The 24927-nt window shown below is 41.1% G+C and overlaps 3 protein-coding genes and 1 long non-coding RNA gene across 5 annotated transcripts; 2 read left to right on the forward strand and 2 right to left on the reverse strand.

The window, feature by feature from the left end:
* Positions 1–1313: 1313 nt before the first annotated feature.
* Positions 1314–3220, reverse strand: LOC145549434 (acyl-coenzyme A thioesterase 9, mitochondrial-like). The gene is made up of 4 exons (XM_081601895.1): positions 3018–3220; positions 2858–2945; positions 1728–1878; positions 1314–1625 (listed from the first exon to the last, which is right to left on the reverse strand). Exons 1-4 carry the CDS (start codon positions 3062–3064, stop codon positions 1570–1572), a joined length of 342 nt encoding a protein of 113 aa, XP_081458021.1. The 5' UTR covers positions 3065–3220; the 3' UTR covers positions 1314–1569.
* A 728-nt stretch (positions 3221–3948) lies between these two features.
* acot9.1 (acyl-CoA thioesterase 9, tandem duplicate 1) lies at positions 3949–11341 on the reverse strand. Of its 2 annotated transcripts, XM_008396893.3 has the most exons (16): positions 11181–11341; positions 10653–10747; positions 9763–9789; positions 9367–9412; positions 8730–8900; positions 8622–8659; positions 8463–8546; positions 8282–8385; positions 7420–7493; positions 6838–6905; positions 6647–6758; positions 6468–6558; positions 5630–5715; positions 5470–5557; positions 4339–4489; positions 3949–4260 (listed from the first exon to the last, which is right to left on the reverse strand). In XM_008396893.3, exons 1-16 carry the CDS (start codon positions 11192–11194, stop codon positions 4205–4207), a joined length of 1305 nt encoding a protein of 434 aa, XP_008395115.2. In that variant the 5' UTR covers positions 11195–11341; the 3' UTR covers positions 3949–4204. The 2 variants fall into 2 exon arrangements, with proteins under 2 accessions (XP_008395115.2, XP_081458001.1); XM_081601875.1 differs by lacking the exon at positions 9763–9789.
* Positions 11342–12246: 905 nt separating this feature from the next.
* Positions 12247–13320, forward strand: LOC108165692 (uncharacterized). Its single transcript, XR_001776016.2, has 3 exons — positions 12247–12478; positions 12553–12609; positions 13014–13320. It is a non-coding gene; the product is annotated as an uncharacterized LOC108165692 (long non-coding RNA).
* Positions 13321–19190: 5870 nt separating this feature from the next.
* Positions 19191–24882, forward strand: LOC103456993 (diamine acetyltransferase 1). The gene is made up of 6 exons (XM_008396895.3): positions 19191–19451; positions 22383–22434; positions 22509–22589; positions 23450–23551; positions 23634–23674; positions 23782–24882. The coding sequence occupies exons 1-6, from the start codon at positions 19389–19391 to the stop codon at positions 23956–23958; spliced, it is 516 nt and encodes a 171-aa protein (XP_008395117.1). The 5' UTR covers positions 19191–19388; the 3' UTR covers positions 23959–24882.
* The last annotated feature ends 45 nt before the right edge of the window (positions 24883–24927 follow it).

Here is a 24927-nt window from a genome sequence, read left to right on the forward strand (position 1 = left end):
GACTGGTTTATTTAGGCCTCTGTAAACACAAGGAATACATTTACTACAAATGTTCTAGAAAATAGTGTAAATTGTTTGAGATCATAAATCGTATATTTGAAAGAAAAGGCTCAGTTTCTCTGTTTCAGAAATATTCTAGGAAAAAAACATGCAAATTTTGAAAGCCAGAAATTTTAAAAATGTCAAAAACTGTTACCATTATGAGCTCAAGAAATTTCCAATTTTCTATAGAAAAAATGTTAAATAAATCTCTAAATTAAAAAGATTTTTCTAGCAATTTTTCAACTTTTGTGGCTCAAAGATTTCCATGTTTTTACTAGAACATTTTTTTTGATGAGTCACAAAATTAGCCCGCTTCTCGGGCCTGATTCCGGTCCGGCTCTCACCCGAAGGAGCAGGCGTTGGCCCAGCCCAACTCGTAGGCTTTCCTCATGAGGAAACCTCCGAAAATCCTGTTGAAGATGTTCCTCTGCTGCTCGGGACCAAAACACAAACAAGCTAATCCAGACTGAACCTTTCAAGCTTTAACTCTGGATTATCTCTAGTCTCTCAATCAAAGGGTGTTCAAAGTGGGGTGCGGGGGCCATTTGTGGACCCTGGACTGATTTGTTACGGTCCCCTTACCACAAATCAATAAAGCTTTCTGACTGTTTCCATGGCAACCAGGACAACATCTACTCATTGACTTGTTCTCTAAAGTGCCTGATGCAGCCAAATCTGCTTTTTAAAAGTTGGCTAAAAACAACTTTTTAAAATAAAAACTGGCCTAAATCTTTTTATTCCTGAGAAATTAACAAAAAAACTGGATTCTTTAACAAGGAAAAATTATTTGAAGTTTTGGTTCTACAAAAAATTCCGAGTATTTGTTTAATTAAAGAAAGAAGATTTTTTTTCTTCCCAGAAATTTACTGCTTTTATTTTTTTCTCCCTAAAATGGCCCTAAAACTCCATTTTAGCTTTAGGCCATGTTTATTGGGCAGAGTTTTATTTAAAAGTGGACACAGAACAAAAGAGGGACAAATAAAACAATTCAGATATTTGATCATTTATCAGAAGAAGGCAAAAGAGACACTTGTAGCTCCAGAGATGCAGATCCTTGATCTTGCTGATGAAAATGTACAAAACTAGTTTTGATTGGTAGTTCACAAACTACCAATCAAAAGTAAAAAGATTAAAAGGAAAATTTTATAAAAAATAAAACAAAATGACAGCTTAGTTTTAATTTAGCAGAAATGTCACAATAATGTGATTTTAACCATCTGAAGTAAAGAAACTGGTCGTTAAGATGAAAATGAAAACAGGAACGACTGTAATTGAGCCAAATATAAATTTATTCCATGGAGGCAGAAACAGAGATCTGGGTGTCAACGAGTCAGTTTAGCATGATAAATGTAACAGCATGTAGACGATTCATGATAGTTATGAGGTGAGACGCTCCAGCCACCAAATGTTTTGGTTTATAAAAAAATACTAACGAAAAGCGTAAACGTTTGTAGAACTTTGGCGTGAAGTATTTTAATCTCATTCGTTGTTTGACATGAAAGCTTCCTGCGGCTCGTTTCCGACCCATCAGGACTCCACGGTTTGGTTAAAGTGTCTTTTCCCGTCCAGGTAGAGCATCGACTCTGGAAAACAAACAAACTCCAGTCAGATCCGTGGCGAAGCGGCCCGTAGAACCAGAACCAGAACCAGAACCAGAACCAGAACCAGAACCAGAACCGGCTCACCTCCGTACGTCCGGGGAACGATGCTGGGAACGTCGCGGTCCGAAGCGAAGGTGTAGTGGAAGATGTTGGTGGTGCTGTGCTGCTGGGTCAGCGGGTCAAACACCTCGCTGTGAACTCTGACCTGGATGTACTTCCCCTGGGTGTAACAGACCTGAAACAGGAGCAAAAACTGAATAATTACGACTCATTTATTAAGATTTATCTGCAATGAAATCACTGATTTAAGTGATTTAAGTGATGCTCAAATCTATTCCAAAATCTGCAAATAGAAGAATAATGGAAAAAAATGACACACATTTTTATTCTTTGAGGAACTAAAATAGCTCCATTTTTGTTGCTAATAATATTGAAGACAAACTTTAACGTCACATCAAGCCAGACGGAGGCAGATCAACATCGTCACCTGCAGGTGAGAGTTGGCAACACATACCCAACGTTTTTCACCTTTCCTGTGGAAACTTTGCAATAAACGTACAATTATGCTTTACAGGGATGGCCAATGATATATCTAAGGTGTTTAAATCCTGAACAAGCCCCTGACATAAAAAGCAACATGAATGTAGATTTTTATGCTGCTTTTGTTGAAAGACAGTTTGAGGTTCTGCACTGTAAAACCACAAAATCTTTTTGTATTTTGTCTTGTTTCTAATGCTGAAAGTATGAAAACTTACAATAACATTTCATCAAGATGCAGGAGGTCATTTTAGGTCAATAGTTCCTTCATATTGTAGAAAAGTTCTAGTTCCACTGGTGGATTATTTTAATTAAATATGGGAAAATGTCTTAATTCAATTAAATAACAGTTGAACTGATATTTTTACAGCCATTTTAAGGAATTATTGACTTAAAACAAACTTCTACATCTTGATGAAACGTTACTTGTAACTTAGTTTCATCTCATTTCAAGTGAACTAAAATATTAACGTTAGAAACTAAGCAAAAAAACAAACAAACTTGGTAATATTTTGTTGTTGACCTAAAAATGAGAAGTTCTTGTTTTCATGCTTTTCTTGTTGTTAATATTAATGGGCCTCATTTAAACGCAGATTTAATCAACGACCTCGTTAAGTTTTTAAATCCTTGCAGGTTATTGAAAACCCAGGATTGATCCGGACCCTCGTGTGTCTGACCTGCGATGAGAGCATCAGCAGCGATCCGATCTCCACGGGTTTCTGGAACAGAATATCGTCCACGGCCACCAGACTGGGCCGACACCCTCTGCAGCACAGAGAGCACAGCGTCAGGCCTGAACTCACCGGCTCTCGGGCCTGATTCCGGTCCGGCTCTCACCCGAAGGAGCAGGCGTTGGCCCAGCCCAACTCGTAGGCTTTCCTCATGAGGAAACCTCCGAAAATCCTGTTGAAGATGTTCCTCTGCTGCTCGGGACCAAAACACAAACAAGCTAATCCAGACTGAACCTTTCAAGCTTTAACTCTGGATTATCTCTAGTCTCTCAATCAAAGGGTGTTCAAAGTGGGGTGCGGGGGCCATTTGTGGACCCTGGACTGATTTGTTACGGTCCCCTTACCACAAATCAATAAAGCTTTCTGACTGTTTCCATGGCAACCAGGACAACATCTACTCATTGACTTGTTCTCTAAAGTGCCTGATGCAGCCAAATCTGCTTTTTAAAAGTTGGCTAAAAACAACTTTTTAAAATAAAAACTGGCCTAAATCTTTTTATTCCTGAGAAATTAACAAAAAAACTGGATTCTTTAACAAGGAAAAATTATTTGAAGTTTTGGTTCTACAAAAAATTCCGAGTATTTGTTTAATTAAAGAAAGAAGATTTTTTTTCTTCCCAGAAATTTACTGCTTTTATTTTTTTCTCCCTAAAATGGCCCTAAAACTCCATTTTAGCTTTAGGCCATGTTTATTGGGCAGAGTTTTATTTAAAAGTGGACACAGAACAAAAGAGGGACAAATAAAACAATTCAGATATTTGATCATTTATCAGAAGAAGGCAAAAGAGACACTTGTAGCTCCAGAGATGCAGATCCTTGATCTTGCTGATGAAAATGTACAAAACAAACTAGTTTTGATTGGTAGTTCACAAACTACCAATCAAAAGTAAAAAGATTAAAAGGAAAATTTTATAAAAAATAAAACAAAATGACAGCTTAGTTTTAATTTAGCAGAAATGTCACAATAATGTGATTTTAACCATCTGAAGTAAAGAAACTGGTCGTTAAGATGAAAATGAAAACAGGAACGACTGTAATTGAGCCAAATATAAATTTATTCCATGGAGGCAGAAACAGAGATCTGGGTGTCAACGAGTCAGTTTAGCATGATAAATGTAACAGCATGTAGACGATTCATGATAGTTATGAGGTGAGACGCTCCAGCCACCAAATGTTTTGGTTTATAAAAAAATACTAACGAAAAGCGTAAACGTTTGTAGAACTTTGGCGTGAAGTATTTTAATCTCATTCGTTGTTTGACATGAAAGCTTCCTGCGGCTCGTTTCCGACCCATCAGGACTCCACGGTTTGGTTAAAGTGTCTTTTCCCGTCCAGGTAGAGCATCGACTCTGGAAAACAAACAAACTCCAGTCAGATCCGTGGCGAAGCGGCCCGTAGAACCAGAACCAGAGCCAGAACCGGCTCACCTCCGTACGTCCGGGGAACGATGCTGGGAACGTCGCGGTCCGAAGCGAAGGTGTAGTGGAAGATGTTGGTGGTGCTGTGCTGCTGGGTCAGCGGGTCAAACACCTCGCTGTGAACTCTGACCTGGATGTACTTCCCCTGGGTGTAACAGACCTGAAACAGGAGCAAAAACTGAATAATTACGACTCATTTATTAAGATTTATCTGCAATGAAATCACTGATTTAAGTGATTTAAGTGATGCTCAAATCTATTCCAAAATCTGCAAATAGAAGAATAATGGAAAAAAATGACACACATTTTTATTCTTTGAGGAACTAAAATAGCTCCATTTTTGTTGCTAATAATATTGAAGACAAACTTTAACGTCACATCAAGCCAGACGGAGGCAGATCAACATCGTCACCTGCAGGTGAGAGTTGGCAACACATACCCAACGTTTTTCACCTTTCCTGTGGAAACTTTGCAATAAACGTACAATTATGCTTTACAGGGATGGCCAATGATATATCTAAGGTGTTTAAATCCTGAACAAGCCCCTGACATAAAAAGCAACATGAATGTAGATTTTTATGCTGCTTTTGTTGAAAGACAGTTTGAGGTTCTGCACTGTAAAACCACAAAATCTTTTTGTATTTTGTCTTGTTTCTAATGCTGAAAGTATGAAAACTTACAATAACATTTCATCAAGATGCAGGAGGTCATTTTAGGTCAATAGTTCCTTCATGTTGTAGAAAAAGTTCTAGTTCCACTGGTGGATTATTTTAATTAAATATGGGAAAATGTCTTAATTCAATTAAATAACAGTTGAACTGATATTTTTACAGCCATTTTAAGGAATTATTGACTTAAAACAAACTTCTACATCTTGATGAAACGTTACTTGTAACTTAGTTTCATCTCATTTCAAGTGAACTAAAATATTAACGTTAGAAACTAAGCAAAAAAACAAACAAACTTGGTAATATTTTGTTGTTGACCTAAAAATGAGAAGTTCTTGTTTTCATGCTTTTCTTGTTGTTAATATTAATGGGCCTCATTTAAACGCAGATTTAATCAACGACCTCGTTAAGTTTTTAAATCCTTGCAGGTTATTGAAAACCCAGGATTGATCCGGACCCTCGTGTGTCTGACCTGCGATGAGAGCATCAGCAGCGATCCGATCTCCACGGGTTTCTGGAACAGAATATCGTCCACGGCCACCAGACTGGGCCGACACCCTCTGCAGCACAGAGAGCACAGCGTCAGGCCTGAACTCACCGGCTCTCGGGCCTGATTCCGGTCCGGCTCTCACCCGAAGGAGCAGGCGTTGGCCCAGCCCAACTCGTAGGCTTTCCTCATGAGGAAACCTCCGAAAATCCTGTTGAAGATGTTCCTCTGCTGCTCGGGACCAAAACACAAACAAGCTAATCCAGACTGAACCTTTCAAGCTTTAACTCTGGATTATCTCTAGTCTCTCAATCAAAGGGTGTTCAAAGTGGGGGGCGGGGGCCATTTGTGGACCCTGGACTGATTTTTTACAGTCCCCTTACCACAATTCAATAAAGCTTTCCGACTGTTGCCATAGCAACCAGGACCACATCTTGTTCTCTAAAGTGCCTGATGCAGCCAAATCTGCTTTTTAAAAGTTGGCTAAAAACAACTTTTTCAAATAAAAACTGGCCTAAATCTTGTTTTTATTCCTGAGAAATGAAAAAAAAAAAAACTGGATTCTTTAACAAGGAAAAATTATTTTAAGTTTTGGATCTACAAAAAATTCTGAGTATTTGTTTAATTAAAATAGTTCCTGCTTAATTTATTGTTGAGTAGGTAATAATAATAAAAAAATCTTGTTTGTGGATGTTAGTTTTGGCCCATGTAGTAAAAAGTTTGTACACCCCTGCTGTTCCGACCCTGAGCCAGACGTAACACCTGCTCTAAATGCGTCCAAAATTCAGAGAAATATCAAATTAAACATCAGAATCTGAGAATTTCTTTTAGAAATTTTTTCTGGCATTTAGCAAATAAAACAGTTGTGGTAACATTGCATGTTCATGACAGACATTGAGAAAAAACCAAAGTGTGTTTTTTAACATAAACATAAAGTTAAAATGGGCCATTTTCCCACCTGTTGTTCATGAGTCGTGTCTCACCTGAGGGTGGCAGATCTCCAGACCTTTCAGCTTAGCATCTTCCATCCAGATGGAGTTGGGAGGCAAAACTCTGCTGCGGAAACTAACTGTGCTGAAACCGGATGTAAACGATGTGAAGAACAAATAAAATAAAGATAAAATGTTCAAGATGAAGTCAGGAGAGAAACGTCTGGTCCTACTTTGCATCGAGGGTGTTGAGGAACAGATCATGGATGATTTTCCGCTCTTCGTCTGTAGGAGCGACTTTCAGCAGCGACGCCGTGCTCAGCTCCACACGACGGGATTTATTAGCTGGACAGAAGAAGAAGAAGAGAGCGGGGTGAGAGTTGGTTCGTCCAGCCGGTCAGGACGTCACCTGCAGGATTCACACCTTCTCCTTCCTGCAGGAGTTTCTCTTCCTCCGGACCTTCAGGCGCCAGCGGATTCACAAACGCTGCTCTGGAAACAGGAAGCAGAAAAAACAATCAGCTGGATTAGGGGAAGATTTATACTTTTGTTTTAAGAGGCAGAAAATTGTTTTGTTTTTGTTGGGAAAAAAAACTTGGAAATTTTGGGATTAATCTTGGAGGTTTTCAGGGGAAAGTTTGAGACAATTTATTATTATTATTTTTAGTTTTAAAAACTTTATTGGTTTGGAAGAAGTGAGAACACAATGAAAATGTCTGAGAATAAAATGACAGGATAAAATAAATAAATCCTAAACTTTAAGACCTTAGATTAACAAATTTAATTTAAATTTTTGATGCATAAATTTAAGACTTTATAAGGTTACAGTGATGATCTGCTTCATCCAGATTGGCTGAAATTGGTAAAAATCAAATGGCATAAAAAAGCAAAGTCGAGCTAATGATGCTAACTGTAGCAGGAATTTGACACTTCTGAGCTTTATTATCAACAGCTTTTAAGAGGTTTAGTGTGTATATTGGAAGCAGAGCAGCTGTTGGGTCGGTACCTCTTGTTGCCCGGATCTCGGGCCACCATGACAAACGTAGCGTCCAGAACCGGGGCGTACGCTCCGTCCCGGTACTGCAGGAGCAGAAACAACGTCTTACACTTTCTAACAACCATAAAATCTTTTTTTTCTTCATGATTCCTCCACGCCACATTAGGGCCATCGAAGATAAATATGAAAAAGAAAAGACGAGTAAATTTCCCCCAAAAAAACTCAGTTGAAAAAGTCAAAATTTGCAAGAGAAAAAATGTCAAAATTTTGACATTAATCTCAGAAATTGTCTCCAAGAAACAAGAAAATTTCTGAATTGGATAATTTGCAAATTTTCTAAAAAATCGTGAGTTTAATTTCAGAAACAGTGAAAAAATTTTGAGTTGAAAAGTTGCAAATTTGCTAGAATTAAAATGTCTATTTCTGACTGTTTTCTAGAAAATGTTTTGATTTTACACTTTTTTTTCTAAACAATTTCTGATATTTTTTGGTAAAAATTTACTCATTTTTTCTGTCAGAGCCCAGAAAAGCAGTCAAAAGTTTAAAAAAGGAGCCTGGAGAACCGGATCAGAACCGGACCAGAGCCGGACCAAAACCGGATCAGAACCAGACCAAAACCGGATCAGAACCGGACCAGAACCGGACCAGAACCGGATCAGAACCAGACCAGAACCGGATCAGAACCGGACCAGAGCCGGACCAAAACCGGATCAGAACCAGACCAAAACCGGATCAGAACCGCCGGATCAGAACCGGACCAGAACCGGATCAGAACCAGACCAGAACCGGATCAGAACCGGGTAAGAACCGGACCAGAACCAGATCAGAACCGGATCAGAACCAGATCAGAACCGGGTCGGTCAGCGTTCACCTGTGACATGTGCATCTTGGCCTCGATGGACGACCTCCCGACCCAGGTCACCTGACCTGTGAACTTGATGTCGCAGTCGGGGTAGATGACATGTTGCCTCATGTCTGCAACATGAAAACCAAACGTCAGAACCCGACCCGACAGAACCAGCAGAGTCTCGGGCGGTACCGCCGACTCGTACCGATCTTATCCACCAGCGCCGTGACGATGGAGAGCGGCGAGCGCTTCAGGGTCGAGTTGTAGGTGTGGGAGTAAGAAATGAGGACTGAGGAAGAGGAGGAAACGTTTCAGCGTCTCTGATCAAACCAAATATTTAATATTTATTATTGTTTATTTTTACCTGCCAGGCTGTCCAGGTCCTCCAGGATCCTTCCAAACCTGATCAGAGTCACAGAGGTCAGAGGTCAGAGGGGGAACAGCAGGAAGTGGGGTCAGGGCGCTGCGTTACCTGACGGTGTTGTGGTAGGTCAGGTATTTCTCCCGGAGCTCCGGCTCCGAGCCCAGAGGAAGGTGAACCTCCAGGAAGCTGTCCTTCATCCGCCTGGCGGGAAGCTCGCTCTGAGACCTGGCCAACATGGACGCCAGGGACACGCGCTCCGCCATGGCCTGCTGGTGGTCGCTATGACGACGGGGAAACAGAAGACGGGGCGCAACGTTTCATTCTTTATTTCAAGAAAATTGAAAAGACGAACTGAGACGTTGCAGATAAAAGAAATAATTATACAGAAAGTTTCCTTTTCTCTTAATTAAAAACTTATTTTTACATCTAATCTAAATAATTTAAATCCAAATTTTTAAATATTTAGTTTCTTAACAGAAACACAAAAAACATGAATTATATATTTTTGACAATATTATAAAAACCTAAGACAAAAACAACAGAAAAAGAATATTGTATATTTTCCATAAAAGCATCAAATAGCAACACGTAGCTTTTATTGACTCATAAAATCAGATATACGTTGCTACTTGCAGCACATTTTTACTTCTTAATGTGTTTTTAGGAAAAATAAAACATAATTATCTCAAAGAAAACCAGATTTCAGTATCAACCAGTTAAAACTGGATCTATTATTATTATTTACCTCCAGTTTGTCGAAGCTCCAACTATTTCCCTCAGCCTGTTTCGCACTGAAACAAGAGAAAACAGTCAGATTTATGTTTCCCAGAGCGACGATGAGGAGGAGGAGGAAGAGGAGGAGGAGGAAGAGGAGGAGTGAAGGACTGCAGAAGATTTCACTGTTTCTCCACTAAACCAGCCAGACAAGAAGAAACTACAAACTACAGAGAGGAAGGAGAAAAACAGGTTAAAACGCTGCAGAAAGAGGAATTAAAGAGACGCTGCGGTTAAAATGCAGCCCTGAAATCAGACGAGTTTCAGGAAAATGGAATAAAAACAAGCAGAAGGAATTAAGAGTAAAATTAAAGCGACTTGAATTAAACTTCTGTGGTTCAGGTAGTTAGGATTGGTTTAAATTTACCATTTGAAACGTGTAAAAGTGGATTTCCTGCAGAAAAGAAAACAAGATAAAAACTCATTAAACATCTAAAGAGCAGAAACTAAAAACAACTAAAATTCATTTTTACTTCATCTCAGTAGGGATGGAGGGAAATGTTAGAGAATTTATCTGATCTGTAGAACAAAACCAGATAAATATACAATAATTCAGTATTTACAAATATTTACTCGTTATTTAAATTATTATATAATTGAAAAAATAAATAAGCTAAAAGCATATTATTATCATTACTATGTTGTTATAACCATTAATAACATTTAAAACACTTTTCTGTTGCTGTAAATCATTAATTGATATTCAGGCTTTAACATTAGACTCAGTGGGCGGAGCTTATTCTGCTAAAGACGAGCGGATTGGTCTGCTGTTAAGTCTGTGTGAAGCTTAACCAATCAGATGCCAGAATCAATTTAATGAGAGTAAATTATGAAGACAAGCAAATATGGAATAATTTTTAATAGAGAAATGTGAACATTTCTTATATAGAATATAATTTAACGTAATTATTTCAACATTTATTTTGCTATTAGTCACTTAATTATAGCATACATTTAAAAATTTATATATAGTTTTTGTCTATTTACTTCATGTAAATAGAAGTGCAGTTTTATTGAATGACACAGTCACTCATAATTGTTTTATTTATGTGAAAATTTGATAGTTTCCAATCAATGATGGTCAACAAATATAAATTGATGCTTAAAATGTACAATTTTATCAACCTAAAATTAATTCTGAAGTATAAAAGCAGCAGAGCAGCGATAACTTTCACCGTTTATAGTTTACAAAGCAACAGTTTCACCAGTTCTTTGGGAAATGTGATTTATAAGGAGGATCTGTGTTTGCAGCCTGACCCTCGGCCATGTCGGGCGCCCGGCCTGGTCTGGATGCTGCAGCCGAGCAGAGCGACCTGCAGGTCAGGGAGGCAGCTCGGCTCAGAGACCGGAACCTGGAGCAACGGGAAAAATACAAGACTATAACTCACAGATAGATGCAGGCTGTTCTGGGTAGATTTAAAAATACATTTTGTATTTACTGGAGTTAAATTTGTTTCATTGAAGTGTAAAAATGTGAACCTCTGCAGACACCAGCAGGGAGCGAGTAGAAAAATGAGAGTAAAGAAGTTATTTTATGGACCGAGTGTTTCTGAAAGCAGGATAATAAGTTGAGGTTTGTTTGAACTGCTGGGCTCGGTTCTGGTGTCGCACTTTACTGACTTCTTTTTACAGAAATATGTCATCATTAAACCCAGAAATTAGATAAATAATCTGCGTTACATCCAGTTTATTTCGCTGCAATCAGGCCAGAGAGTCACTCCGCCCTGTGAAGTAGTTAGGAATCCGCAGCGGAAGCGTTAAAACCCGGTTCAAATCGGGACCAACCTCGGTGAGAGCATGATGGAGTCTGAGCTCACAGCGGAACCGCTTTCTGGGTCCGGACTGAGACACGAACACAACAGAAACAGGACGAAAATGACAGACTTTCTCTGGAGGACGATGCGATGCCAAACAGCGGACAAAAACACAACTGCTTCCAGGTTCGTACGTCATCACGTTCACGTTAAACTGACGCATTGACGCGCCGCTACGCAACGATGGGTTTGTGGTTTGTGTGCCCTCAGTAAAGTCTGCCAGGCACCTCTAGCGAGCTAACCCACGTTTTACTTCGTCTATTTACCTGCATTACACGTTTACGTCTATTTTTATTCTTTAACAGGTATTCTCTTTAGTGATTCACACTACCAGCTTCATTTTAAATATCAAAAATAACGTTAGAAAATAAACGACTCTTGAAAAATATGATAATATGAAATATGTTTCTTCATTTAATTCCATTCCACTAATCAAGCAGATATTTTTAATATTTTAAATAACTGTTACTGTGGCTACAGTAGCTAAAACACTGATGGACATTGTCTTCATCTCATGCATGAAGCTGCTGCTGAGCTGCAGAGCTCCTTCAGTGACACACTGCTGCATCCTACATGCACATTGTCTGTCACATTATCACAGATCCTTCCTCCTCAGCACCTGGTAGACTGCAGAATCATAAAGGGGTGAAAGTAATTTTAAATTATTCGGGGTACTATGACAAAAAAAATAAAAAAATGCATGTGTTGCATGTATATATAGCTTCTTTTTGTGCTTTGGAGTTTCTGTGCTGATTAAATTTTGAAGCGATAAAAGCTGGGTAGCGCTTGAATTGCTACAAAATAAAGCTGTATTTCCTTCAGCCCACCATCTGCAATGTTGACACCTTGAGATGCCATTATTAAATCCTGAACATCATGGCATGGAGTTGTAACCCAGAGTTAAAAACACAAGTAAAATGAATAGATGTTGATTTAATATCTTATTCTACAACGAGATTAAAAAGTAATAAAGTTTAAAAAAAATGTTTGTAAATATTTTCATAAATATTGATAAAATAAAGTGCTAAAAATCTTTTAAACCTGTGAAATATCCCTTTAGTGATTGCTTTAAGTGACAGTTCAAACAACCAATAACTGGCACCGTCTGATTTCACATCAGCCAATCAGGTTGATTGTCCCGCCCCTTTAACTGCAGCGCTGAGATTCAGCTCAGATTGCGTTTAACTCTCGTGAGAGCTGAGAGCTGACGGTTGTCCCGTAAATTTCCTAGAAGATCGCGTTAAATTCTTTGAAGAATCCTGGAAATTGGTAAGACAATGTTAAATTAGTATCGCAGAATTCATAATTCAAAATAGTGAATCTGGTTTTTTTTTAATAAACAGCTTCTAGCAGCTGACGTCCGGAAAAATCCCCGGTAGTCATATAGCATTGAAGCATCGGTGAGTAATCGCACGCGCTCAGCCGTTGGCCCAGTAAATTCGCTAAAAATTGGCTAAAATACCTGATAACTGTTCAAATGCAATAAAAAATAAAATTGTAAACTTTATATCATTATTATTGTGTATGTTGTATTTTTTCCATGTAAATTTACTTCTTTTTCTATTAGCACGTTTTAATATTTCAACGTTGTTAATGTGATGCTGCTGTGATGTGTTCTTATTACTTAGGAACTTTCTGTTCTCTGTAGGTCAGTTAATGCGGGTTTCTAATCCACATTTTGAATGTTACATTTAGTGTTATAAATGTAGTTTGGCACTTTTAGTTTGAAATTTGAATTGTTGCTTAAGCTTTATTGATATTAGCGTCCTGAATTTTAAGATGCTTTACTTTGACCTTCTTCCAGATCAGGTTTTTTTTCTATGGTGCACTTTTGAAGCATCGTGCCCAGAGACATCAAGATCACCTTTACAAGAACTTGGATGGCGAGCCCCGGCCCAGAGGACCGAGTGAACTGGTACACACTGACCCGACTGGTCACCAGCCGTGAAACATAAAAAAATATTTCAAACACATTGGAAAGACTAAACAAACTTTGAAAGAGCATTTGACAGACATCAAAAAGACTGGGTTATTTTTAAAAAAGCGCGCAATTTTTGTTTATTTGTACAATGTGATTCCACAAATGTTTATATTAAATTCTAATTTTTTTATATACATTGTGTGCTCTCCTCTGTTGCTCACACCTGGGCTCCCCCGAATTTAGAATCTCCTGATCAGGCCCAACTTACTTATACTTTTGTAGTGTTGGTATTAGTAAGGTAAATTAACTTAACTTGCCATCTACCATTAAAAGTATTTAAAGTAACCTTTCTTGTGGGTACAGAGTGCATCCCAGGTTTCCATGTCGGGCATATAACCATTCATTTTAGTTTTTAAACTGGTTCTATTGATCATGTGTCCAGACAGAGGGATAATCAGTAACCTGAAGATCCTGCAGCTTCTCTTCCTAACATGGCGCCTCCTCACCCTGACTCTCATACTGACAGGAGGAACCGCAGAGCTCTGTTAGGTTAAAGCTCATCTTCTGAAGTTGGGATGTTTTTCAGGTTTCAGAGTAGCGGTTCTCAACGTGGGCGGTACCGCCCCCCAGGTTGCGTTCAGAGGACGGCAGGGGGCGCTAGCGGACATCTTTACTAAAGGGGGGCGCTGGGATGCCTTTGGGGGGCGTTTGGTCAAAGGTAAATTTTGCACCATAAATGCACAACAAGGCCAGTTTAGACTGTGAGCAACTTAGTAAAACTGTATTGTGTAACATTAAATCATGCTTGGCTGCAACTGTATCGATGGCAGCTCTTCTTCTATTCAGTGTTTGTAGCTTCTGTTAGCTTCTTGGTGCAGCTCCGTTCTCCTGCTACTGGTAGCTAAAATCACGACACCCTCACTGTGTATCCCTCTGAAAAATGAACCAATTTAAATAAAGAAATCCCTCCATGGGTGATGCCACGATAGAGAGCGTTCATTTTATAGCGTTAACACGGAGCTGTAAGTGGTCCGGTATGAAACGGGGTGATAGAACAACACAGCACTTTTAAATTTCAATAATCAGAATGCAGAAATTGTTTCCGTTGTTTTAAAAGGTTTATGTCAGTCTGCCTTTTCCCCATCAATACGCTTCCCGACCGCCCTGCATCTTAGGGGGTTAAAAAAAGACGCTCACATTGCGCAAAACTCTGAAACAGGAGAAGCGGGACATAAAACGGAGCGACGAACTAGATGTGAATTATGGCATAAAAAAAGAGAATCTGACGCTGAACAGTGAAAAAATCAACACATGATGTGAAACATGACGATTAGGCGGAGCAGCAGGTGATGAGTGAAAATTGCGGCCTCAATTGCGTAGAATCGCAAATGATCCATTTTCTGGATCGTTTGTAGTAAGTTCGGTTGTTGAAGTAATCTGAAAACAATGCTTGTGAGTCCTGTCTCAGTCAAGCACTTAAATCTTTTTTTTGCGCTACATCATTCAAAGAGTGGAAGTATTCAGTGAGTGGAGGAGTCCTTCTCAGCCTCAGAGCCTCTAAAACATGTTAACTTTCACTTTCCCCCCTTTAAATTAGACTTTATTTCTCTGAGCTGCACACAGCTGGTGGCACCTAGCAACGGTTGCTGAGCTGACGCAACGTTCTTGGATGGAATCTGGTCCTTTATGACATCACAGAGTTTTCTGAGTATTTTGTCTTTTCTTCTGCCGCTTTCTTTGTGAGAGACAGTTGAAGTTTGGTGAGAGACTGAGATAGTTTGCGATTTAAACGAAATTTTGCTTTACCTTCCATTGCAAATCCAAGAAGCTATGAGCCACTTAAAGAATCCAAAGCCTCTTGCATTAACTGAGGACATGATCACACCGATGATGGAAGAGTTTCTTTTGTCCTTTTCATTGAATCGGATAATGGATTTGGCCATGGGGAAACCTGATTGCGACACAAAGTCCAACTTGAAGCATCTGCTGTTGAAGTTACTGGATAAATGTTACACCTTTATTCTCTGCAATATCCCTAAACAGGACATCAGATCCCAAGATGTGGACACGATCTTGGGCAATGTGCTGCTAACATCATTCTCAGACCTCTTTGCGATTACAGGGAAGATTCATCCCATGAGCTTTGACAGTTTCAATGAATTATTCATTAAATATGTCAAAGAATCGTTGAGCGCTGTCTGGTCCACGCACGATCAGGATACTTCTGTGGTCCGCTTGTCTTGGTCGGAGGCCGTGGATTCCATCTTTCCACATGCACTCCGGCTGATAGAGGAATTATTACAGATTTACTTTGAAGAAAATAGTGAGACAGAACCAGAAATTGCTGGATACCTGCAACGGAAAAAAGACCACCCAGGTGCCGGCTCTGATGTTGGTCATTTCCAGGCTGTGGAGAAATTAGACTCTGAGGAGGCAACAGACGAGACGTGTGACAGAAATCTGGTTTCTGAAAATCAGGAATCAGACTTGAAGATGGTGGATGAATTCATTTTGGAGGAACTTTCAAATATCACCAATGCAAATGATTTGATCTCTAATGAGAGGGAATCAGATTTAAAGATGGTGGATGACTTTATTTCTCAAGAGTTTTCAGATCTGACAAAGACGACTCAACTTAAGGAAAAGGAGTCACATTTGGAAATGACGGAAGACTTTATCTTTGACGTGCTACCAAAGATCACGGAAGTGAAAAAGTCAATCTATGACCAACACCGTTTAGAGAGCCCAGATGATTCATTGGATGCTCTTCCAACAACTGAAAACCGATTTTACAGAGATGAAGAGGATTCAACAACAGTTTCAACAGTGGAAAACGTCGTGTCAGAGGCATCAACCCTCTCAAAAGGGAGACAGTTAGTTGATGCAGAGCAGGAGGGTTCAGACCCAGAAAAGGAGCAGCAGTCATCCATCATGCTGCTTGTTAGTGCAATTGTTACCAAGGCCATAACAAAATCAAAAATAACCTGCAAGTACAGACACCTCCAAACAATCACAGAGAGGTTGTCTGAGAAAATCTGGGCCGAGGTCAAGGAGCAGGACCTGAAGGATTTTCAAAGTAAACTGACCAGTCTCAGCAAAGACATCCTGAGAGAAGTCTCCAAAAAAATAGGCTGCTCAAGAAAAGACATTTTCTTACTGTTGGGTTTAAACAGTTCAGTGGTAGACAAGGCATTAATTTCCATCTGCAAAAAGAAAATAGTAAAAAAAGCCAAGAAACCCAGCCTCATCCAACGTTTCTGGACATCTATAGGCAAGACTTTCAACTCCCAATAGATCATTTTCTTATTTGTATGCAAGCTTATAATACAAATGTATGTTGGGGTTTACTGTTTACCCTGAGACAGACTGGCGACTGGTTATGTACTTCTAATTTGCACAATTGTTTGGTCAATTCAAACAAAAAGGGTTCAATTGTTAGGGGGCTGCACAGTGGCAGTTGCCTTGCAGCAAGAAGGTCCTGAGTCTGCATGCGTGGGTTCTCTCCGGGTACTCCGGCTTCCTCCCTCAGTAAAAGAAAAAAGCCTGTCAGGTTAATGGTTTGTATAAAGTCTCCCTGTGTGTGTGTGTGTGTGTGTGTATGGACGTTTGTCCAGTCTGTGTCTGTCCAGTCAGTCTGCCCTGAGATAGACTGGTGACCCAGTCTGTCTCAGGGCAACACAGACTGGACAAACGTCCTTGCAGCAAGAAGGTCCTGAGTCTGCATGCGTGGGTTCTCTCCGGGTACTCCGGCTTCCTCCCTCAGTAAAAGAAAAAAGCCTGTCAGGTTAATGGTTTGTATAAAGTCTCCCTGTGTGTGTGTGTGTGTGTGTGTATGGACGTTTGTCCAGTCTGTGTCTGTCCAGTCAGTCTGCCCTGAGATAGACTGGTGACCCAGTCTGTCTCAGGGCAACACAGACTGGACAAACGTCCAGTCTGTTCAGACGTTTGGACAGACTGGACAGACTGTCCAAACAGTCTGGAATTGCAATTTCCAATTTGCAAATTGTTTGGTCAATTCAAACAAAAAGGGTTCAATTGTTAGGGGGCTGCACAGTGGCAGTTGCCTTGCAGCAAGAAGGTCCTGAGTCTGCATGCGTGGGTTCTCTCCGGGTGCTCCGGCTTCCTCCCACAGTAAAAGAAAAAAGCCTGTCAGGTTAACTAGTCTGTATAAAGTCTCCCTGTGTGTGTGTGTGTGTGTGTGTGTGTGTGTGTGTGTGTGTGTGTGTGTGTGTGTCTGCAGCGGTTTGACCATTTCAGCTAATATTCCTGCAGCTGTTTGAACAATTACACATTAATTTGAATCTGAAGAGAAAAAGCTATTTTAACTGGCAGTGACTGCACAGTCTGTTTTCTCTAACATGCATGTTGAATTTGAATTTTCCTCTGTGGGACAGTAATGGACATTTCTATTTCTAGTCTTAAATAACAGGAAACTCAATGTGAACTAAACAGGTTTCTGAACTTTAAATGCATCGTTGATTTCATCATCAATCATATTCAATAAACTAGAATCCAGTGAGTCTCATTTGATTTAGGACCTTTTGAAAATAATAACCTTTAAGGAGGTGTGAAATGTAAGTATTAAAAGTATGAAACAAACTTTTCATACTTTTAGTATGTCAGTTTTTTTTATTTTTATGAAATTCTGATTCTGTACTGGAATCTCCTCCTTTGGGAGAAAATATCCATAAAAGGCCTTTATAACAGATCCAGTTCAGATCCAGTTCAGATCAGATCCAGTTCAGATCCGGTTCAGATCAGATCCAGTTCAGATCCAGTTCAGATCAGATCCGGTTCAGATCCAGTTCAGATCCAGTTCAGATCCAGTTCAGATCCAGTTCAGATCCGGTTCAGATCCAGATCCAGTTCAGATCCAGTTCAGATCCGGTTCAGATCCAGTTCAGATCTGGTTCAGATCCAGTTCAGATCCAGTTCAGATCCAGTTCAGATCCGGTTCAGATCCAGTTCAGATCCAGTTCAGATCCAGTTCAGATCCGGTTCAGATCCAGTTCAGATCCAGTTCAGATCCGGTTCAGATCCGGTTCAGATCCGGTTCAGTTCAGATCCAGTTCAGATCAGATCCAGTTCAGATCCAGTTCAGATCCGGTTCAGATCAGATCCAGTTCAGATCCAGTTCAGATCCGGTTCAGATCCAGTTCAGATCCGGTTCAGATCCGGTTCAGATCCGGTTCAGATCAGATCCAGTTCAGATCCAGATCAGATCCAGTTCAGATCCAGTTCAGATCAGATCCGGTTCAGATCCAGTTCAGATCCGGTTCAGATCCAGTTCAGATCCGGTTCAGATCCAGTTCAGATCAGATCCAGTTCAGATCCAGATCAGATCCAGTTCAGATCTCAGATCCGGTTCAGATCAGATCAGATCCAGTTCAGATCAGATCCGGTTCAGATCCGGTTCAGATCCAGTTCAGATCCGGTTCAGATCCGGTTCAGATCTATCTTAATCAGCTCAACCTGATTTGGTTGTTCTTGTCACCTTAAACAGTTTCAACTCTGTGATTCAGATAGATTTACAGGAACAACCAGTGAAAGAAACAATCAGAAAGTTACAGAAAACACCAGCGTCTGGTTACACATTAACTTCTAACCCTCTACTGTATTCATGAATGATCCAAACCGTTGCTGTGTGACCTGGGTGTGTAGTTACAGTCCGACCCTCATGGGAGGGATGGAAAATTCCTCTTCTTCCCCCTGTGGCCAGTAACAACTCGTGTCACTCCACAGGGCCGTTTTATTACAATTTAATAACATTTGCAGACGCTAAAAACATCTTTTTCAAACTACGTATTCATTTTTGTAGTAAATACATTTGAATAATCCAATGTAAATACGCTTTTTAATGTTTTAATTGAAAAATAAAATATGTTTAAAGGTTGTATGTTAAAGAATCAAAACAAAAATCCAATGTTCAGCCCCTCTTTATGCTGATTGGACGAGCAGAACCCTGAATCCAGAGAGGTGGTCGCTGATTCGTCAGAGATCTTAGAACCTGGTCAGCTGACCAATAGAAGTCGAGCGCGAGGCGGGTATAAAGCACCCGGCGTAAACAAAGGCAGAGCAGATGAACAGCGACCCAGTGAGGGGCCACCGAGAGCTGGATGAGCTCACACCGACGAACAGGTCCTGACCAGAGGCTGACTGTGGGGGAAAAGCCACTGCGAAGCGAATGAAGAAGCACCTGATCTTCCACTTCACATACAGAGGTCTTCTAACGAAAGGAAAAAAGAGTAAAAGAAGAAAATGGAGTATAAATTACGAAAAGCTGAGCCCAAAGACGTGTCCGATATATTACGACTGGTGAAGGTAAAATATAAACACACGTTTCCTCTTAAATTTGAATGTTTTTGAAGGTGGAAAATAAAACTGGCGTCGAATGATGGAGGATGACAAAGAATGAGGTCAGATCCCCGAGACTCAACCGTTCTGACTTCCGGTTCTCCAAATATGGTCAGTCTGTCTGTCGCCGAGCTTATGTTTCCAGACTGACCCTGACTGCGAGCTGACCCGACAAAAATAACAAATCTGACTTCATGTCACAGCCATGTCTGCAAAATATGACAACTTTACACTCTAATCTCACTACGTTTTATATAAACAGCGGAACATGACGAGCTTTGAGGAGTTTTAACGGTGAAGACATTAATAAACTTACTAAATCTGATTATAAGGGATGTGAGGTGTGGAACTGCAGTTGTGTGGTGAGAAATCCAGAAAGTAAGTTCACATTGCAAAAGTAAATGGAAGGGAAAAATATTTGTTATGAAACCTAAAATGATGAAGCAAACAGGAAACCACTCACAAACGGGCGGTGGAGTGCAGCGCAGGGCATTCTGGGTAAATGCAACCAAAACAAACGTGCTAGCAGCAGAAATGACTCATGTTTTTTTCTCTAAGAGAAATCCTACAAATGCTAAAATCTGACGCCACTTCATTTTCTTTTCATATTTTGTGAAGAAAGTGTCTTCTTCAGAGGTTTCCATGTCGTTTCCTTCAGTGGTTCTGGGTGCAGCGCCCCCACAGGCGAGCAGGAGGACATGTTTTTCAAACGGTTCGGTTGGTTTGACTCATTTTCAGCAGCTGAAAATGCAACAAATGTTGCAACTTTGATAACAATCATTGAGTCAAAGTGACAAATCCAATCTCTGGTGTTTAAAACTTATTGTGAGATGCTGTTAGCAGTGGAAGCTAGCAGCATCTCATTAGCAGTGAAAGCTAGCAGCATCTCTGACATTAGCAGTGGAAGCTAGCAGGATCTCTGACATTAGCAGTGAAAGCTAGCAGGATCTCTGACATTAGCAGTGGAAGCTAGCAGCATCTCTGACATTAGCAGTGGAAGCTAGCAGCATCTCTGACATTAGCAGTGGAAGCTAGCAGCATCTCTGACATTAGCAGTGGAAGCTAGCAGCATCTCTGACATTAGCAGTGAAAGCTAGCAGCATCTCTGACATTAGCAGTGGAAGCTAGCAGCATCTCTGACATTAGCAGTGGAAGCTAGCAGCATCTCTGACATTAGCAGTGAAAGCTAGCAGCATCTCTGACATTAGCAGTGAAAGCTAGCAGCATCTCTGACATTAGCAGTGAAAGCTAGCAGCATCTCTGACATTAGCAGTGAAAGCTAGCAGCATCTCTGACATTAGCAGTGGAAGCTAGCAGCATCTCTGACATTAGCAGTGGAAGCTAGCAGCATCTCTGACATTAGCAGTGGAAGCTAGCAGCATCTCTGACATTAGCAGTGGAAGCTAGCAGCATCTCTGACATTAGCAGTGAAAGCTAGCAGCATCTCTGACATTAGCAGTGAAAGCTAGCAGCATCTCTGACATTAGCAGTGGAAGCTAGCAGCATCTCTGACATTAGCAGTGGAAGCTAGCAGCATCTCTGACATTAGCAGTGGAAGCTAGCAGCATCTCTGACATTAGCAGTGGAAGCTAGCAGCATCTCTGACATTAGCAGTGGAAGCTAGCAGTATCTCTGACATTAGCAGTGGAGGCTAGCAGCATCTCTGACATTAGCAGTGGAAGCTAGCAGCATCTCTGACATTAGCAGTGGAAGCTAGCAGCATCTCTGACATTAGCAGTGAAAGCTAGCAGCATCTCTGACATTAGCAGTGGAAGCTAGCAGCATCTCTGACATTAGCAGTGGAAGCTAGCAGCATCTCTGACATTAGCAGTGGAAGCTAGCAGCATCTCTGACATTAGCAGTGAAAGCTAGCAGCATCTCTGACATTAGCAGTGAAAGCTAGCAGCATCTCTGACATTAGCAGTGGAAGCTAGCAGCATCTCTGACATTAGCAGTGGAAGCTAGCAGCATCTCTGACATTAGCAGTGGAAGCTAGCAGCATCTCTGACATTAGCAGTGGAAGCTAGCAGCATCTCTGACATTAGCAGTGGAAGCTAGCAGCATCTCTGACATTAGCAGTGGAAGCTAGCAGCATCTCTGACATTAGCAGTGGAAGCTAGCAGCATCTCTGACATTAGCAGTGGAAGCTAGCAGCATCTCTGACATTAGCAGTGGAAGCTAGCAGCATCTCTGACATTAGCAGTGGAAGCTAGCAGCATCTCTGACATTAGCAGTGGAAGCTAGCAGCATCTCTGACATTAGCAGTGGAAGCTAGCAGCATCTCTGACATTAGCAGTGGAAGCTAGCAGCATCTCTGACATTAGCAGTGGAAGCTAGCAGCATCTCTGACATTAGCAGTGAAAGCTAGCAGCATCTCTGACATTAGCAGTGGAAGCTAGCAGCATCTCTGACATTAGCAGTGAAAGCTAGCAGGATCTCTGACATTAGCAGTAAAGCTAGCAGCATCTCTGACATTAGCAGTGGAAGCTAGCAGCATCTCTGACATTAGCAGTGGAAGCTAGCAGCATCTCTGACATTAGCAGTGAAAGCTAGCAGCATCTCTGACATTAGCAGTGGAAGCTAGCAGCATCTCTGACATTAGCAGTGGAAGCTAGCAGCATCTCTGACATTAGCAGTGAAAGCTAGCAGCATCTCTGACATTAGCAGTGAAAGCTAGCAGCATCTCTGACATTAGCAGTGGAAGCTAGCAGCATCTCTGACATTAGCAGTGGAAGCTAGCAGCATCTCTGACATTAGCAGTGGAAGCTAGCAGCATCTCTGACATTAGCAGTGGAAGCTAGCAGCATCTCTGACATTAGCAGTGGAAGCTAGCAGCATCTCTGACATTAGCAGTGGAAGCTACATTTCACTGCTAATGAATCTTTCCTGTCATTTCAGGAACTTGCAAAATATGAAGAGATGGAGAGCCAGGTCACGCTGACGGAAAAGGGTGAGAGTCTGGATGTTTCTGCAGGTCATCGTCGTTCTTCTTCATGGTTTGGTTAAAACGGTTCTTCCTTCCAGATCTCCTTGAGGATGGGTTCGGCGAGACGCCGTTTTACCACTGCATCATCGCTGAAACTCCAGGAGAGAACAGCAGCGACGGTACGAACCAGTGGAGAGAAACCAGTCACCTTACTGGTTTCATGTTCCTGATGAGCTGCTCCAGTTTCCCACCAGCTGGTTCGTCAGCGGCTCTGCTTCCTGTTTACGTCCAGGCAGCAGAGCCGAGCGAGGGCTGCAGGTGTTCAGCCTGAAACGATCTGCAGAACAAACTCAGCAGTAGCAGCAGAGATGAGCCTGAAATGAGAGCCGGGATGTTTCCACATAAAGCACAGGAGAAGGGGGTCAAAGGTCAACCACCTCAGAACAAGAGAGGAAAACATTTCCACCTGCAGAGCGAGCCGCTCATCAGGGGTCGGGTGGAAAACTCATTTAAAATGCATAAATACAGAAATCAAACCGTGTTTTTCCATCAGCAGCTCTAAACCAAACCGTTGCCATGGGAACCAAAAACATCGAGTGGAAAAAAGATTGATGGCCACAAACAGAAATATTTTTATATTCATTTCAAAAAATATATATATATTTTAATAAAACAAAACCAGCAAAGACGTCGTAATGTCGACTGGATCCGACTGGTTACATTTTTTTCTTCCGTGTTTATTGTGAATCTTTGCTTCTCTGGAAAACTTCCTGCTTTTTTCCAGCAGTTTCCTGATTGGCTGCACCAAAATCTGCTGCCGAGTTTAAAAAAAGACTGGATGTTTGTTTACAATAAGTCAAGAAATACAAGGTTGATTATTGTCAGATTATTGTCTTAAGATAGAAACAAAAACTTGAGCTGGAAAACAGTTTGTGCAGTTTTTTTCTTTTTCTTTTGTTATTGAGGTCAGGGACCCCAAACGGCCCCCAGGCCACACTTTGGACACCCACACATCAATGACCCCCCCTTCTCTCTGCAGAGCCGGACGTGGTGGGCTTTGCCATGTACTACTTCACCTATGACCCCTGGGTGGGCAAGCAGCTGTACCTGGAGGAGTTTTATGTGATGGACAAGTGCAGAGGTGAGAAACCCACCGAGGGGGGTCCGTTTCTGTTCCTCTGCTTCCCCAAATAAAGAAGTTCTAAACTTTCTCTCCCGTTCAGGGCTCGGCATCGGTTCAGGAATCCTGCGGCATCTCAGCGACGTAAGGAAACAGAAACTGGCTTCAGTTCCTTTATTCCCTAAATGTTCCTGATCATAAATGCTCTACGTGGAGGAAGTGAAAATGTTTTTGAACCTCATGTCGTCCAGCTGGCCATGAAGACGCGCTGCACCGGCATGATGTTCGTGGTGGCGGAGAACAACCAGCCGTCGGTCCAGTTCTACAAGCGGCGCGGCGCCGAGGATCTGTCCCAGGAGGAGGGCTGGAGGCTCTTCAGGTTCGACAAGGACAGCCTGGTCAAGATGGCCACTCCGGCCGAGGAGTGACCGACCGACCGCCGGGCCGAGGAGGAGGAGGAGGAGCAGGAGCAGGAGCAGGAGCAGGAGGAGGAGGAGGAGCAGGAGCAGGAGGAGGAGGAGGAGGAGGAGGAGGAGGAGGAGGAGGAGCAGGAGCAGGAGGAGGAGGAGGAGGAGGAGGAGGAGGAGGAGGAGGAGGAGGAGGAGGAGGAGCTCGTCTTTACAGCTTCAGCTTCTAAATAGAGAAAATGTGTCGACGTGATTCTGAGTGTATTTTACTTCATTTAGTTTATAAATATTTTATTCTGTCTAATATTAACCAGCATTTCTGTGCTTTTAGTCCAGAATCAATAAACGAGCAGTAATGATGCAACAAAGTCTCTGAAAAACTCAGAAAGGTTCAAAAAGAAGAATTTATATCAGAATAAGATTTGGAATAATAAACATAATTCAGTTGTAAGTATTGTAACTATTGGAAACGGTTCATGACAGTTGATGAGATTTAAGGCGATAATGAATCATTTCACCTTTGACCTTCTGAACTGACTGGATGCTGCAGGAAAAGTCCAGAAAATCTGGAGGTTCAGCTGAAGTGTCCTGGTTCTGATCCGAACAGAACCGGCCGACCCGTAGATCAATATGGTTCAATTACAGGATTATTTTTGAGTAAGAAATTAAAAATGAACAAAATTTGGTTCATAAATATGTAATTATTTGGCTTCAGTCTTTAATTAATTGAGCTGTTTCTTTCCATCTTCATGTCATTTTAATGTTTCTAATGTTTTATTTTAAAGTCTGAAAGTGAAAAAAATCCTGATTCATTTCAACAATGAAACGTTTCAGGATGAATTTATTTTCTGTTCAATAAAAACAGATGAACTTGAATATTTTAATTAATTTTGTTCAACAAGTTTGATTCTTCTGTCACATTAAATAAAAATATTATTTACACTCTTCTGATTAATCCGTCCCTAATTGTTCCGTTTCATCCCCGACCTC

This window comes from Poecilia reticulata, chromosome 20, assembly GCF_904066995.2.
Source record: "Poecilia reticulata chromosome 20, P_reticulata-male-v2, whole genome shotgun sequence".
In the NCBI taxonomy this organism is placed as follows: domain Eukaryota; kingdom Metazoa; phylum Chordata; class Actinopteri; order Cyprinodontiformes; family Poeciliidae; genus Poecilia; species Poecilia reticulata.